This window comes from Mauremys mutica, chromosome 1 (genome assembly GCF_020497125.1).
Source record: "Mauremys mutica isolate MM-2020 ecotype Southern chromosome 1, ASM2049712v1, whole genome shotgun sequence".
Taxonomy (NCBI): Eukaryota; Metazoa; Chordata; order Testudines; family Geoemydidae; genus Mauremys; species Mauremys mutica.
Genome location: NC_059072.1, coordinates 88,274,761 through 88,291,493, shown reverse-complemented (window position 1 = coordinate 88,291,493; position 16,733 = coordinate 88,274,761). Strand labels below are relative to the sequence as shown.

Sequence of the window (16,733 nt, the reverse complement as noted above, 5' to 3'; positions counted from 1 at the left end):
TTCACTGTACTTTAAGGTTTTGCGTGCCAGTAATACATTTCAATGTTTTTAGAAAGTCTCTCTCTCTAAGTTTATATTACGTAACTAAACTATTGTTGTATGTAAAGTTAATAAGGTTGTTTAAGATGCTTCATTAAAAATTTAATTAAAATGCAGATCTTATCAGTTTAGTGTGATTCTTGCCCTTGGTTTTCCTAGCTGAGTTTTCCAATGTCTGCATGTATTTGGATACTTTAATCTGCACGCAGGCTTCTAACTGACTCTGAGAGGGACAGAGGACAGATTTCATATGTGAAAATACCTGTTCACACAGGTATGTGAATCCAAATGCTGAAAGCAATGCAAATGCAATTTTCTTCAAACTGTTAAATTTCACTGGCAGGGATGTCCAGCAGGTCAGAATAGAGGCCCCATGACCTCCGCAGATCTCCAAACTTTGATAGCCACAATTCTGAGCTTTTTACCTAAATGAGCTGCATTTCAAAATCTTCAACACCCATCCACTGAAATTCAGACAAATCCAAGTCACTTTCGTTGAAGTTTTCAGGTTTAATTAGAAAAGAAAGCATTGGGCCAAATTTCTGGAAATCTTGAAATCTGTCAGAAAATTCTGATTTCAGTTGTTGCATGTACATTGCAATCTCATCGACACTGACAGTGCAACGTGTCGATAGCTCTTTTATGTGTTGGAAGTAGCGGAAAGTCAAAGTTCGAATATCCCGAGGAAAAAAAACCTGCTACTTTTACAACTAATGCCTTCCAGGCTTCATAAAGCTCCAGACCCGTTTGCTGCACCCTGGAGACAGAGGTTGAGTCCGTTTAGGTGAGCGGTGATGTCAGTTAGAAACATGAGCTTACACAGCCATTTGTCATCATCCAGTTCAGGGTAGTTTTGTCCTTTTTCCGACAAAAAGGCCTTGATTGCATCAAAACAGTTTACAAAAGGCATCAAAACCTTGCCACAACTTAGCTACCGAATGTTGCTGTGAAGTGGAATGTCATTATAAACAGTGTCCATCTCTTCTAGCAGTGCTTGAAACTGTCTATGAGTCAAAGCAGATCGAGCAACAAGGAAATTCACAATTCGCACCACTGTATTCATCACATTATTAAGCTCTAAATTAGAAATCATAGCACACAGGTTTTCTTGATGGATGATACAGTGAAATTTGACTGTTGGGTGGCCAATTTGATCTTCAAGTAACTTCACAAATCCCTTCTGTTTTCTGACCATGGCAGGAGCACATCTGTTGTCACACACAATATTTTTCTGATGTCAACTCCTCATTCTTCAAAATGCCTTACAAAACTTCCCACTATATCTTCCCCCTTTGTTGTGCCATGCGGGGGTTTTAGGCAACAAAGTTCCTCTTGGATTTCATTGGAAGCACAATATCTTGCAACAACTGCCAAACGTGGAACGTCGTTTATATCCACACGCTCATCAACTGCAACACTAAACACTGCTGTGTCTTTTAATGCTGTCATCTGCTTTTAGTTAATGTTTTCTGCCATTTTGTTTATGCGTCTCTCAACTGTTCTAGCAGAGACAGGAAGTTTTTTATTCTAGATATGATTGTATCTTTATTTGGCAAATCATTGACCAAAACCTCCAAGCTACTGAGAAAAACTTCTTTTAGATATTCCCCATCTGTAAACAGCTTTCTGTTTTTTGCAATGCACTGTGTAATCTTGTAACTTCCTCCTGTAGCTTGATTTTTACTTACACTTAAATATTTAAAAACACTGCTTTGCTTCTCATATCCTGCTACTGCCTTTTTGATCGATTCAGTCTTGTCTGCTTTGTCAAGAAAGGTTTTCTCGTGCTTCGTTTCAAAATGTCGAACTCTTGATGTACGACAAACAACACTTTCATAACAGAAAGCACAAACAGCACGGTCCTTCTTTTGAATAAATCCAAATGTGTCTGTCCAGGAAGGCTGAAATGAATGGACATCTAACTTTGCTTTCTTAGGAGCTGACATTTTTGTCACAGTGGGGAAAAAAATGAGGGTGACAGACGGCATGCACAACATCAAACGCAGTGCGCTGTTCCACAGGGCCTGATCTAAGCAGCAAACCAGGACTTAAAAATATCCCAGTGGTGCTGGAACAATTTTTAAGATGGAGGTGCTGAGCTGCGCCCCCTTTTGCCCCTGTCTGCACCCCTCACTGCCCCAGGCTGGGGCCAGTGGGCCACAGCTGGGGGCAGCTGCAGAGCACTGGGCCGAGACCAGGAGCAGAGCCCCAGGCCAGCGGCCGGTATCCCAGGCCGGCAACAGTGTGCCACTGAAAATCAGCTTGTGTGCCACAGGTTGCTGACCCCAGAACACATAATGCGTATAGTCTCTGTTTTACATTTTCTTAATCAGTATTTCTAAGCTTATTTTAAATGTACTCATAAAGTAATCATTCCATATTACTACACATTTAACTCACTGAAATAAAGACATTATTTTAATTAATCAGTCACAGAGGTTTAGTGCACAGGTGGGCAAACTATGGCCCATCCGGCCCACGGGACCCTCCTACCCGGCCCCTGAGCTCCTAGCGCAGGAGGCTTGACCCTGACCCCTCCCCCACAGCCTCAGCTCAGTGCGCCACCGGCACAATGCTCTGGGCGGCATAGCTGCAGAGCCCGGCCTGACACAGTGCTCTGAGCTGCGCAGTGGTGTGGCTGGCTCCCGCCGGACGGCACAACTGTAACGCCACCAGCCACTGGTGCTCCAGGCAGCGCGGTAAGAGGGCAGGGAGCAGAGGGGGTTGGCTAGAGTTCAGCGGTATGGTCAGGGGGCGGGGGTGTGGATAGGGGTCAGGGCAATCAGAGAGCGGGGAACAGGGGTTGAATGGGGGCGGGGATCCCTGGGGGGGCAGTCAGGAAGGCAAGGGGGTTGGATGGGGGCGGTCAGGGAGCTGGGGAGGTGGATGGCGGGTGTCCCCAGTAAAAGATGTTACTATCTTTGATCTTAGCCAGGAGACTGAAAAAGAGGAGGCCAAAACGATGACAGTGGAAAACCTTTTCCAGCACAGCAGTGTGCATTCAAACCCGCCCGCAAAATATTTCAAATTAGATGCTCATATTTTATATGTTAACATGGCAGAAAATGCAGCTCAGACAGTTGGGAAACAGGTGCTGAGCCTTCCCCGTAGCACAGATTTAGTCTCTATGGGTGCGGACCAGAGCTAACTATCACCACCCGCTACTTGTTCATGGCAAATGAGATAGTGGCATCACCACACAGTTTGTAGGTCCCAGTTGGGCAGAAAGCACCACTGAGCCTCTCCCCACTGTCTGGTAGGCTCAGGCCAAGGACTGACTAGCGTAGAGCTGGAGCACGGTGGTGCAATGTTGTAGAACATGTTCAGCTGGTGCCATATCTGCTCTCTGGTTGAGTAACACGCGTGATTCAAAGCCCCCTGTATTCGCACCATTGCAATAATCTTTGTACACAATATGCCTTGAGAGCGATCGTTTGCAAACTAACCACTCTCTGCTCACTACTACTCCTGCCTGAGGTAGATGCACAGGGGGTATTAAGAGTTGTGGGTAGATGCAGAAATTATAACTAAAGTGCATTTAAACCAGGCACAGCAGGGGGAGCTTGTGAACAGGCCTGCCCTAGACAATGGATCCGGTTTGCTTCTTTGGCTCGCCAGGTCATCAAGCAGAGACAATGCAGGTCCACTGACAGATAAGGTAAATATCACGCTAACAGGTGATATCACGCTAACAGGTGGGGGAGGAGACAGCACAGGTGCAGTCAGAGCACACGGACACTTGTTTTTAAAAGAGACATTAAATATTTTAATAACCTTTCAAAGTTAATATAATACTGATAAAAGGTGCCCCAATGACAGCCCTGCAGAACAAACTGTTTACTCACAGATCACGGGTTGCTACACAGCAAGTCTCCCCCACACCTTCAAGTGCCTGCCCTGCCCTGCCGAGCTCCACCCCAGAGCTGGGAGGGGAGTTCAGTCTCCATGACTTCTAGGCAGAGACTGATACTCAGGAGGCCACTTAGTATCAGCTGGGGAGCTGGCCTGCGGAGGAGGGGACCCCTGGCTCACAAGGAAGAGGCTATGAAGGGGGAAGTGTTAGGGGTAGGTGAGAGGCTGGGCAAGGGCTGTACTTGAACCAGACATTGGCCATGCAGCTCATGGCAGAACAAGGGCGAGCTCCTCTCAGACATTCTCTCCTGCTCCCTTCTCCTGGGGCCCCATCCACACCACTGCTCCGGGCGCCCTTTGAATTGGGAGGACATTGGGGGCACCCGTACAGCCCCACACTGCTGTATCCCCACCCACTGGAGCCAGCCTCTGGGTCTGCCCCACCCTCCCCCCCACTACGGCTCCCTTAGCATTATTTTTGCTCTGCTTAAAAAAACCCTGCAAGACGTTAGCTGAAAAATATCTCCCGGACGTATTTCAAAGCATCATCCTCGTCGTCCTCCGTGTCTGTCCTGCTAGCACAGCCCAAAGCATCTGGCTGAGCCTGAGGCCTGGGGTCTGGCCTGGGGGTGCTGGCCCCGCCACTGCTTGCTGGACTCCACTGAGGCTCCATTGGCGTTTGCTGGCTTTCCTGCTCCCCTTCGGTTTCAGATGGAACGTTCCCCTCCATTTCCTTGTATTTACAATTCTGGCACAGAAACAAACCGTATGTGTCCATAAAGCATTTCGTCCCAAGCGTGTCACAAGCCAGAGGGAGAAACACCCATCCCCAGCGGCACCGGGGCCCCAATCAACGGAAGGCTGATCAACAGCTGCTGCATCCCACCCCACTTAACAGCACACAACACGCCGGCTTAGGCCGGGCAGTGAAGAACGCCGCTCTTCACCACTGAAGCTGCAGGGGAAATTTGGACAGAGTTACCCAAGCTAAAGTTTGGTGAGGACGCTGCAGTTAACACCTGTGCACCTTCAAAGAGAGTGTAATGGGGTCTTTAGTGCTCAGGGGGAAGGGGGGGGGGGGTTAATCTCCTGAGGAATAACGGATTCTCCAGGAGTGAACAGGAGAACTTTAACAGTCAGGAACAACTAAGGGCCAGTCCGGCAGTCAGTCATGTGGGCTGACCCATGCACCCATCACTGAAGCCGATGCACAAGCCAGGGTCTGCCTGCAGCGATCTAACTGCAGGATCAAGGCCACAGGAAGTGGGAGACTCCAGGCAGAGAGCCCAGGGAGCTGCCAGCCTAATGAGAGAAAGCTGCTGAGATGCCATTAACATCATCTCCTGCAAGGTGTGTGAAGTCAGCACTGTAGCATTTACGCACCCAAGTGAGTGTCTGACAAGCTCCTGCATCCCCCGGCACATCAAACCCAGGTGGCGTCTCCCAGCCCCCACAAGGCCGGGAAGGAAATCACAGCAGGTTACTCTCCAGATGCGCACACACACTCCCATCCCCCACCCCTGGCACAGGACACAGGACTGGTTGGCTGGAGGCTCCCTCAGCCACAGCAAGGGTCCCTGTGATGCAGATGTTGGAGAGGGAGAGGCAGACACGCTTAGGGGGCAGGGGGGGAATTGCAGTATTCCAGAGAAACCTCCCCTCCCCTCAAAATAAATAATTATTGGGAATCATGCTACTAAACCCCGTTAACCAGGTGCCCTCTTTCTGCACCGCCTTCCTGCTGATTACAAGGGCGTGTGTGTAAAGAGGCAGGACTTCTCTCCACGCATTTACTTATAGGTATTCCTATGGCCTTCCTCACCAGTCTGAGCATCTCAAATGGTAACCCTCACAATGCCCTGGCGAGGGGGGTGTACCATTATCTCCACTTTCTGAGGGGTAAACCGAGGCACAGGCAGATTAAGTGGCTTGCCCAAGGTCATGCAGGAGTGTGTGACACAGCATGAAATAGCATGCACACTTCCCAAGTCTGTGCTTCAACCCCCAAGTCATCCATTCCCTCCTCCTGCCTGACCCATTCACTGTTGTTGCTTACATCACAATGCTTCCAGGGGGGCGTGATACAATATTACACACGCTGGACCATGGCATCATTGAAATGGAGGTGGCTGGTTACAAAGGAGAACACTTCCATTTAGCCTCCCTACAGTGGAGTTTCCCCAAGGGAAGTGGTGGAAGCCAGCCATTTTAAATTAGCCTGGGCAAAAGCATCAGGACAGGGACATGTTAGGAAACTGCTGCACTGGCAGGAAGATGGACCAGCAGGCCTCAGTGCTCACCTCAGCCAGGACCCCCAATGCCACGTCCACCAGCTCTGCTTCGTTCATACAATAGACAGTCACGGTCCTGAACAGGCCAAGAGGAGATCAAAGAGAAAACAAAAGCAGGGATCAGATGGGGAACACTGTCATGGGCAGAAATGTGAAAGCTGCCCCCATGGAAACACAACCAGCATAGGAAACAGCAGAGGAATGTACTCATGGGGGAATTCTGCACCACTGCACAATACAGAATTTGGGCAGAAATTAATGGTTTTGGCACAACAGTTCCTTTTCCCCCTGACAGAAATGGACTGCAGAGCTGCTGGACGCCACTAGGGGGGCGCTGGAGCTGGCAGAGCCTAGCTCGCAATAGAAGACACTGCAGGGGAGGGAAGGGGAGGGAGCTGGAGGCAGTGATGAGCTGCTAAAATCTTAGCAACCGGTTCCCTATAAAAAGTTGTGATTTAAGGGATGTGCCACAGCATGTATTTTTTGTACCAATAGGGTTACCATCCGTCCATATTTTCCCAGGAGGAATTTTTTAGTTTTAAAAATTCCGCCCAGACAGCGATTTAAGAACCGAAAAGCCTGACATCTCTGGGAAAATACAGATGTATGTTGACCCTACCTAAAGTTCTTTTTTAAAAAAGATGGGGCTGAACTAGAAATGAGCTCCTTTTCACATGTGTGGGTCCCCACCACTCCCTTGGGGTGTGCTAGGGTGATCAGATGTCCCAATTTTATAGGGACAGTCTCAATTTTTGGGTCTTTTTCTTATATAGGCTCCTATTACCCCTCACCCCCCATCCTGATTTTTCACACTTGCTGTCTGGTCACCCTAGGGTGTGCACATGTGTGGGTCCCAGCTGCTCCCTGCCCCCCCCTCATTAAAGCAGGTGTGCAGGGTTAGTGCCCTGAGAACTGCAGGGCACCAGTGGACATGGGGCTGGCTGCAGACAGGGGCGTGGGGCAGGGCTCGCTGGAGGCAGGGAGTGTGACACGGGCTGGCTGCGGGCAGGTGATGCAGACAGGGGCTGGCTGCGGGTGGCTGCGGGCAGGGGGTGGCTGCGGGCAGCGGGTGCGACAGGCAGGAGGTGCAGACACTCACACGGGGAGAGCGGCTGGGAGCAGCAGGACGCATCTGGGGACCCACCGGCAGCAGCAGGAGCCCCCAGGCCAGAGTTCCAAAGAGCAGCAGCAGCAACGGGGCCAGGAGGCAGCTCACATGGCTCCCGCAGCACAGCGCAGCGCCCCCCAGCGGCCGGGAGGAGGAATTACAGGCTTCCCGGCCAGAGCCCATCAAAGCTTCCCTCGCAGGGAAGCCAGTTAACAACCGGTTCTAAAACCGCTTCTAAATTTAACAAACGGTTCGTGCGAACCGGTGCGAACCAGCTCCAGCTCACCCCTGGCTGGAGGGTTCCTGGCAGCTGCAGTTGTCAGCATGTCCTGAAGGAAGGAGGCAGCATGCAGGAAACTCTATACAAGCCCCTCAGGACCCAGCATCAGGCTGTTTTTCCCTCTGGATCCCTGGGCTCTGTGGCAGAGCGGGTGTGGGTGTCTGGGCTGGGGGCCCTGGCAGCTGGGCTCTGCGGGGAGGGGGTGTGGGTGTCTGACCCCCCTGCTGGGCTCTGTGGAGAGGGGGCAGAGAAACAGGAACTGGGTTGCTGAAGGGGTTTCAAATATAATTGAAACTGGCATGATTGCATAGTGTTATTTTGACAAATAAAATATGCAGAATTTTAAAATATTGTGTGCAGAATTTTTTTTTTTGGCATAGAATTCCCCCAGGAGTAAGGAATGTCTGCACAGGGGGTCATTGTACTGTTTGCCTTTGTTTCTGCAAGTTCCTGTTTTTCAATAGCAGGAAGTCAGAAGCTGGAGCCTGGTTGTCCTCTCACACCACTTTTACACCAGTATAAATCTGATGATTTGGGTGGAGTTATTCCTAATGTACATCAGCTCAGAGCAGAAATCAGAACCCTTTTGGATCATTCCTTTCTGTATATTTTCATAACCATTATGATCCCTTACACTTCTAAACACAACAGTTATCCCTGGAGGATTGCAAAGCACCGTACAGGCTGGGGGAACAGGGCTCATGTACAAATCCAGCAGCAGGGATCGAGTACCAGGAACGCTGCACAAGAGGGAGTGAAGAATAACATAGCTCAGAGAGAAGGTAAATACCCAACAAGGGATTCAACTATGGCTCCAGCTTTTGTGAAGAGTGTAATAAGATCAAGGCAAACAGCTCTGTGTTTTCTGTCTCTCCTGAGAGACAGCAGCTCTGCCAGCACAGCGCTCCCTGCAGCTCTGACACAGGGAAGAACACCCTGACTGAGCCTCCAACTCCACTTTTGTGTGATACCCTCCCTTCTCCTTGGAGGTTTCCTAGCCAAGCGCTGACCAGGCCCAATGGTGCTTTGCACGCAGGAGCCAATGCGATTGCAGCCCCAGATGCACAGCTGCACAAACCGCTTACCTTGCCACAGCTGGCTTCTTCGCCCTCTTGGCTCTCACTGCTGACATAGTCTTTCTTGGCTCCACTTCCCTCGCTGCCATCCATGGTGGGAGGACCCTCTTCTTTGCCTTCCAAACAGCACTTTCCATCTCTTTGCATTTAAAAAAGGAACTGACACACAGTCAAGACTCAGCCATTTACACAGTTCAGAATTCACCAATGTGCCTGATTGTCTGTTGCTGTCCTATGCACAGTCCCTGCCCCAAATAGGAGCATTTATTAATCCACGGCTAATGGTACCCGTTAATGTCTTAAAGGGACACTGCCAAAAAAATACATATTTCAAATAGGGCTGTCCATTAATCACAGTTAACTCGTGATTAACTCAAAAAAATTAACTGCGATTAAAAACATTAATTGCGATTAATCGCACTGTTAAACAATTGAAATTTATTAATTTTCTGATGTTTTGCTAGATTTTCAAATATATTGATTTCTATTACAACACAGAATACAGTACATGTTCACTTTATATTTTTTATTGCAAATATTTGCACTGTAAAAATGATACTACTTTTGTTTATTTTTCGATTCACCTCATAAAAGTACTGTAGTGAAATCTCTATCATGAAAGTGTAACGTACAAATGTAGATTTTTTGTCTCATAACTGCACTCAAAAACAAAACAATGTAAAACTTTAGAGCCTACAAGTCCACTCAGTCCTACTTTTGGTTCAGCCAATTGCTAAGACAAACAAGTTTCTTTACATTTACGGGAGATGCTGCTGACTGCTTCTTATTTACAATGTCACCTGAAAGTGAGAACAGGCATTCACATGGCACTTTTGTAGCCGTTGTTGCAAGGTATTTATGTGCTAGATATGTTAAACATACATATGTCCCTTCATGCTTCGGCCACCATTCCAGAGGACATGCTTCCACACTGATGATGCTCGTTTAAAAAATAATGCGTTAAATTTGTGACTGAACTCCTTGGGGGAGAATTGTATTTCTCCTGTTCTGTTTTACCTGCGTTCTGCCATATATTTCATGTTATAACAGTCTCAGATGATGACCCAGCACATTTGTTTTAAGAACACTTTCACAGCAGATTTGACAAAACGCAAAGAAGGTACCAGTGTGAGATTTCTAAGGATAGCTACAGCACTCGAGCCACAGTTTAAGAATCTGAAGTACCTTCCAAAATCTGAGAGGGATGAAGTGTGGAAAATGCTTTCAGATGTCTTAAAAGAGCAACACTCCGATGTGAAAACTACAGAACCCGAATCTCCAAAAAAGAAAATCAACCTTCTGCTGGTGGCATCTGACTCAGATAATGAAAATGAACATGCATCTGTCCGCTCTGCTTTGGACTGTTATCGAGCAGAACCTGTCATCAGCATGGACGTATGTCTTCTGGAATGGTGGTTAAAGCATGAAGGGACATATGAATCTTTAGTGCATCTGGCATGTAAATATCTTGTGATACCGGCTACAACAGTGCCATGAGAAGGCCTGTATTCACTTTCAGGTGACATTGTAAACAAGACGTGCGCAGCATTATCTCCTGCAAATTGTAACCAAACTTGTTTGTCTGAGCGACTGGCTGAAATAAAACTGAGTGGACTTGTAGGTTCTAAAGTGTTACATTGTTTTATTTTTGAATAGTTATTTTTTGTAAATAATTCTACATTTGTAAGTTCAACTTTCATTATAAAGTGATTGCACTACAGTACTTGTATTAAGTGAATTGAAATATACTATCTTTTTTTTTTACAGTGCAAATATTTATCATCAGAAATAAATATAAAGTGAGCAGTGTACACTTTGTATTCTGTGTTGTAATTGAAATCAATATATTTGAAAATGTGGAAAACATCCAAAAATATTTAAAAAACTATATTCTATTATTGGTTAACAGTGCAATTAATCACAATTAATTTTTTTAATTGGTTGACAGCCCTAATTTCAAACAAACTTGGGTTCTCTCACCACTTAGGACTGAAAGCATTTTTAGAAGATCTGGTTTATGTTTAGCCATTGCCAGTTACTTATTGAAGTTCCCTCATCTTGACCAGAATAATTGGTGTTTAACTGTGCACGAACAGCAACTAATTTCTAGGGCCCTACCAAATTCAGGGGCAATTTCACGGTCATAAAATTTTAAAAATCGTTCATTTCATGGTTTCAGATATTTAAATCGGAAATTTCACAGTGTAGTAACCACAGGGGTCCCGACCCAAACAGAGTCATGCCGGGGTCGCAAGGCTAATGTTGGGGGGACGGAGGCCGCGGTATTGCCACCCTCACTACTGTGCTATTGCTAGTGGCGGCACTGCCTTCAGAGCTGGGCTCCCAACCAGCAGCCATGGAGATACCTGCAGCTGGGGGAGGTTTCCGGACATGGGTCTGACCAGGCCCTGGAAGCTGCCTTTGCAGGGGAAGAGGAAGCCCCCTGCCTCCCAGCCCGTCCAGGACTAGCATCTGGAGACCAGTGCACAGGAAGTGCCCCCAGCCCTGCCCCTCCCTCATACACTAGCCAGATTTCATGGGTGAGATTAGATTTCACTGTCTGTGATGCATGAATTTGGTAGGGCCCTCCTAATTACTGTTCACCCCTGTCACTTAATCAGATAGGTGAAGCGATGAGCCCCAGGCCATGAACCTAATCAGGATCAGAAGCTCCTGAATGCAATTCCTACACTCAGACCATGTTGCCTCCCCTCATCAGATTTTTCTGGTCCCTGGGCACTAATCAATTGTGGCTGTGATTAGGCTCACAATTCTTCCAGGAGAAGATTTATATCCTTCTCCCCCACCCCCCAAATGTTTTCATTCAAAATAATTTCATGAAACATTTTTGTTCACATAAGGGCTTGTTAAAGATGGGCTGCTTTACAGGTGCACACATTACTACAGGGAGGAATAAACTAACCCAAACATGGCCTACGCTGGAGGGGTTAAGAACCTTATGAGAACAAGAGTTTGGATTCACCTGAACCAGTGCTCAAATCACCACGTGTTCCTTATACACCCAACAGAGGATGCACCTGTGCCGCGAGTACAAACCCTCCTGCAGCAGACTGTGCCCCACTGTCTTGGCAAAAACTCCACCAAAGCATGTTTTTAAAAGTCCTGAATTCAACTGAGCACGGAACTGGCTCCTGCTCCCTGCTTTTGTGCTTTGTTTCTGTCTGGTCACTGGGCCCCTGGTTCTGTAAGCAGGCCCCCAGAGTTCCTTGCTCTGTGGTTGTCAGGCCTGGGGATGCTGGACAGAGGAGCAGCGGGCTCAACGAGATGTTCTGCTTGGACTCTGCTGCTAATGCCTCAGCAGTGGGTGCTACCACCCGGCCCCCAATGATCTCTTCACCCTGGCGGCCTCCTGGGCCTCAGATGGCAGCATGGATACGGGAAAGGTGCATAAAGAGCTGGACTCTGGGTAACAGCTTTTGCTCCAAGCCTCGCCTGCGCTAGGGAAACTGACAGCACTTCCCACTGGTTATAACACGGTTCTCCCCCAGACCTGCCGGAGATCAGCTCTCGCCTGGTGGAGCCAGGCAAGGAGTGACCTTTCCATAAGGCGGCCAGGCTCAGACTGAGCTCTGAAATGTATCACTGCTGAAAACACACAGCAAAACCCACCAGCATCAGAGAGAGATGGGGGGTGAAAGCCGGCAAATGTGCATCACCAGAACGGCTGCCTTGCCCCGTCCCTTTTGCCCGCACTGCTCTGGTGCGGGAGCCAAGCTGCTCCCGGCAGGAGCAAACGCGCATCCCCAGAACGTGCCCGGCCTCCCTCCCACCCGCTTACCCCAAGGGAGGGCCTTAGGCCAGCCGCTAGCAAAGGGCCGGGCCCCCGGGGCGCCTCCAGCTCTCGCGCCTTCTCTAGCGAAGCCCAGACGCCACCCACGGGGCCTGCTTTCGGGGCGCGCTGAGCATTACAGGCCTGCAGGTTTTCCCAGCCCCGAGTTACACGGCGGGCACCGGGCTCCGCCCCGCCCTCTCCCCATTGGATGGCGACTGAAAAACACTAAAGCGCCAGGGGGCTGGACAGTCGCAACGGCGCCCCGGGAAACGCGGCTGCCGAGCCCCCCGCGCTCTGGGTGGGGATCCGCGCTGCAGCGCAGGGGCGCGGGTCACTCCCGGGGAGTTCAGCCCGGTGCAATAGCGCGGGACCGGTAGCGCAACCCCCGCAGCGCTGCCCTGCGAGCAGACCCCGCCCGTCTCACTCTGGCCCCCTGTAGCTAGGGTGCCCCATCCGCCCGCCGGGGGGGGGGGCTGTTTGTGTTGCAGGTTTAGGCTGTGCCCTGACGTGATTACACCCTCGCAACCCGCATGGAGACAAAACTGCCGGGGCTGGGTCTCACTGTAATTAAACTAAGTCAGTTATCAGGGGGTAGCCCTGTTAATCTGTAGCCACAAAAACAACAACGAGGAGTCCGGTGGCACCTTAAAAAATAACAGATTTATTTGGGCATAAGCTCATGAGTAAAAAACCCACTGCAGATGTAACTAAGAAGCGTTGACCACTTCCCTTTATCCCCCTGGGAGGCACCAAGTCAGCGGGCTCAGTAACTCGGCACAACCCACTTGAGTCTGCTGGGAAAGGGTTAACCAGTGGAGGCTGGGGTGGGGGGTAGGCAAACATGGGCAGTGCCTCTTGCAACAAGCGCTCTAGAAACCAGTTAAAAAGAAGTGGAAATTGCATTCTTTGAATTCCGAAGGGCCTGGAGTCATTGCTGTAGGGATCGGACGGTTGCAGCCCTTTTAGACAAGGGGCGAGTTGAACATCTTGCTAAAGTACATGCTGAAAAATCAGTCGGCAGCCCTAGGAGACACAAAACAATGCATGTCCCCTCCCCCTTGTCAATCCCTTCTTTAGCTTGGCTTGATGCTTATGGCTTCTAAGAAAACTGACAGATAAGAGGAACAAGGTTACAGTTTTCAGAGTGGTAGCTGTGTTAGTCTATATCAGCAAAAACAACCAGGAGTTTTTGTGGCAGCTTAGAGATTAAACACATTTATTTTGGCATAAGCTTTCATGAGCTAGAACCCACTTCATCATCTGCATGGAGTGATAAGTAAGCAGTATAAATGGACACAAATGAGACATCAAGAATTGTAACATTCAAAAACCAGTAGGAGAGCACTTCAGTCTCCCTGGACGCTCAATAACAGACTTAAAAGTGGCAATTCTTCAACCAAAAAACCCTTCAAAAACAGACTTCAACAAGAAACTGCAGAACTGGAATTAATTTGCAAACTGGACACCATCAAATTAGGCCTGAATAAAGACTGGGAGTGGCTGGGTCACTACAAAAAGTAATTTTCTCTCTGTTGATACTCACACCATCTTGTCAACTGTTGGGAATGGGCAACTTCGACCTTGATTGAATAGGCCTCGTTAGCACTACAAAAAATAACTTTCTCTCTGTTGATATTCACCCCTTCTTGTCAACTGTTGAGAATAGACCACTTCCTCCTTGACTGAATTAGCCACATTAGCACTAACCCCCGCCCCACACACACACAGAGTAAGGCAGCACCCATCTTTTCATGTGCTGTAATATTTATACTGCTTACTGTATTTTTCTCTCCATGCATCTGATGAAGTGGGTTTTAGCCCATGAAAGCTTATGTCCACATAAAACAAAGTCTCCTCGTTGTTTAAGTGACACTTCTGGCCCTACCCCTTTTCCAGCTAGGAAACAGCAAAAAAAGTTTTCTCCCTCTCCCCCCACCTCTCTCAAGGCAATTCTGTTATTTCCCTATCACAAGATCTGGATCTTCCTGGAAGTCAGCATAGCCTGGAACCATTTGGGTTCCCTCTGCTGGTAGAATGCACAGCAGCAGTGTTAATGGTAAGTCAGTTATGAACTTAGTACTGTAGTGCTTTAAACTCGTGACTACAGCGTGGGGATTTTAGATTATACAGATGCCATAATGACCTTACCTCCTGCCAAGAGTGAAGCAATTTTTAAAAGGGTCCCATTGTAGCCTGGGACTGCATGACAACTCATTTAACCCATTAACAATCATAATTTTTAAAAATTATCACTATCCTAGGGAAAAAATAGATGCTTTATGATTTCCACTCAGTACATTTCACAGAAAAAATGCCTCTTAGAAAATCTAATTTCTGTGAAATATTTGTGCATTACAGATAAGGCAACCCCCACCTTGCTTCTCTCTGGGGTAAGAGATTAGGGTATAAGTTTGAAAAGACTAGGGCTGTTTTTTGCCTCATTTTGAGCAACTTAACAAGTAATTGATTTTTTTTCCTTACTCCTTCTCCACCCCTGCCCCCATCTTGCCTGAGTTCTCTTCTTCTCCTTGCTGCTGTTAACTGAAATTGGGCCAGCTAGTAAGCTTAGGGAGGACTAATGACCCACCAGTTTGGCAGAAGGTAAGTGTCTCACAGCACATCAATAGACAGTGTGATGAAGATCAGCGCTGCCAAGAGCGGGTTTGGGCCCTGGTGAAAAAAATTTTTCAGGCCCCCCAGCAAGGGCAGACCAGGCCAACAAAGCTGGGCCCTGGGCCCCCTTCTGGACCAGCAGGCCCCAGTAATTTGTACTGGCTTCCCCTTGTCGGCCCTGATGAAGGTAAGTCTTCCCAAGGCACCGATGCTATGCAATGCAGTAAACCACTGGCCAGGTGGTCTAGGCAAAGGCCCTTCTCAGGAGGTACAATGTTATGAGTGCACTCCCAAGCATATGGCCCCTTCCCCTTTTAAGGACCTGCTCCTCATGGCTTGCGACTAGAGATGACTTGGCTGCGCCTGATTGGTCACTCCACCTCGGGCAGTGTCCATGCATTGGGTGTGTGAGCGCTGCCTAATCAGAGTCTACCTGGAGCTCTTCTGATCTTCCAGCTGCTCAAGCAGCCCATTCATCCCACAAGCATTCCAGGAGGGAGGGGAAGTGGGAAAGCCACTTCATGGGTATTCAAGGAGGGAGAGAATACAAAAGGGGGAGGGGGGTGTAACAGACTTTTTGAACATACAGATCACTGCTGCTCCTACAACAGCTGCCCTTTAAGGGTGCACATTGATCACAGTTTAGATCCAGACCAACACACACAGCAATGGACTTTGATCGTTCCCTGTCATCTCTCTAGTGACTGACAAAATCTGTGTACTAGTTCAGTTATCTTCACACAGCTGCACTGGATGAGTGGATTTTATGCCATGTTTCACTTGTGCACTATTCCCCCACTCCCAGAGGCTGGGCTGAAACATGTTGCCTAGAGATCTGCAAGGCTGTGTAAGGGAAACAACAGTGGTCAGCAGATTAACAAAGGGAGGAAGTGAAAGCTGGAGAACCTGGCTTCGATATACTACTACTCCACTGTTCATTAGCTTTGCCTGCATTACAGAAACTTAATGTATTACACAGTTTTCTGCCCCTCTTCTTCTACCCCGCCCCCAGCCCACAGTATCTAACACAGGGGTTCTCAAACTGGGGGTCGGGACCCCTCAGAGGGGCATGAGGTTATTACAGGGGGGGGGTCGCATGCTGTCAACCTCCACCCCAAATCCCACTTTGCCTCCAGCATTTATAATAGTGTTAAATATATAAAAAAGTGTTTTTCATTTATGGGGGTGGGGGGGTCGCACTCAGAGGCTTGCTATGTGAAAAGGGTCACCAGTACAAAAGTTTGAGAGCCAATGAACTAACAGAATGCAGATAGCAATATCTGTTAAAGTGTAGGTGTCTTAGCATTTAGCTACCAATGCCAGGAGGCAGTGTGCCTCAGTTTCCCTTTCTACACAGCAGTGTAGGACTGTTATGCTTTTGCTGCTGTGCCAAGATTTCAGCATGTTTACCGGTATAGGCTGAAAAGCAACATGCATGTGGGACTGTCTTGTCACCATCCCTAGTATGTACAAAAGTTTTTTCCAAAAATTAGGTACGTCACACATCTTCAAAGGGTTAACCACCAGTATTAACTCCTTTGTCTTGACCCAGAGGCGGAGTAGCCAAAGACACAAGATAACCAGCAAATCTATGGTGGACAGGCTCTGTTTACACAGTTTAGCTTGTTCAGTGTGTATTGCTTTTTCCAATCCCTTTGTGTACCATGGTATGAATTTAGAC

At 48.3% G+C, this 16,733-nt stretch overlaps 1 protein-coding gene across 3 annotated transcripts; it reads right to left on the bottom strand.

The window, feature by feature from the left end:
• Positions 1-3,781: 3,781 nt before the first annotated feature.
• On the bottom strand, positions 3,782-12,606 carry CYREN (cell cycle regulator of NHEJ). Of its 3 annotated transcripts, none has more exons than XM_045002594.1 (4): positions 12,446-12,606; positions 8,656-8,805; positions 6,192-6,258; positions 3,782-4,639 (listed from the first exon to the last, which is right to left on the bottom strand). In XM_045002594.1, the coding sequence occupies exons 2-4, from the start codon at positions 8,781-8,783 to the stop codon at positions 4,400-4,402; spliced, it is 435 nt and encodes a 144-aa protein (XP_044858529.1). In that variant the 5' UTR covers positions 8,784-8,805; positions 12,446-12,606; the 3' UTR covers positions 3,782-4,399. The 3 variants fall into 3 exon arrangements, with proteins under 3 accessions (XP_044858529.1, XP_044858528.1, XP_044858531.1); XM_045002593.1 differs by having other exon boundaries at positions 8,656-8,785; XM_045002596.1 differs by lacking the exon at positions 12,446-12,606 and adding an exon at positions 11,630-12,374 and having other exon boundaries at positions 8,656-8,785.
• Positions 12,607-16,733: the final 4,127 nt, after the last annotated feature.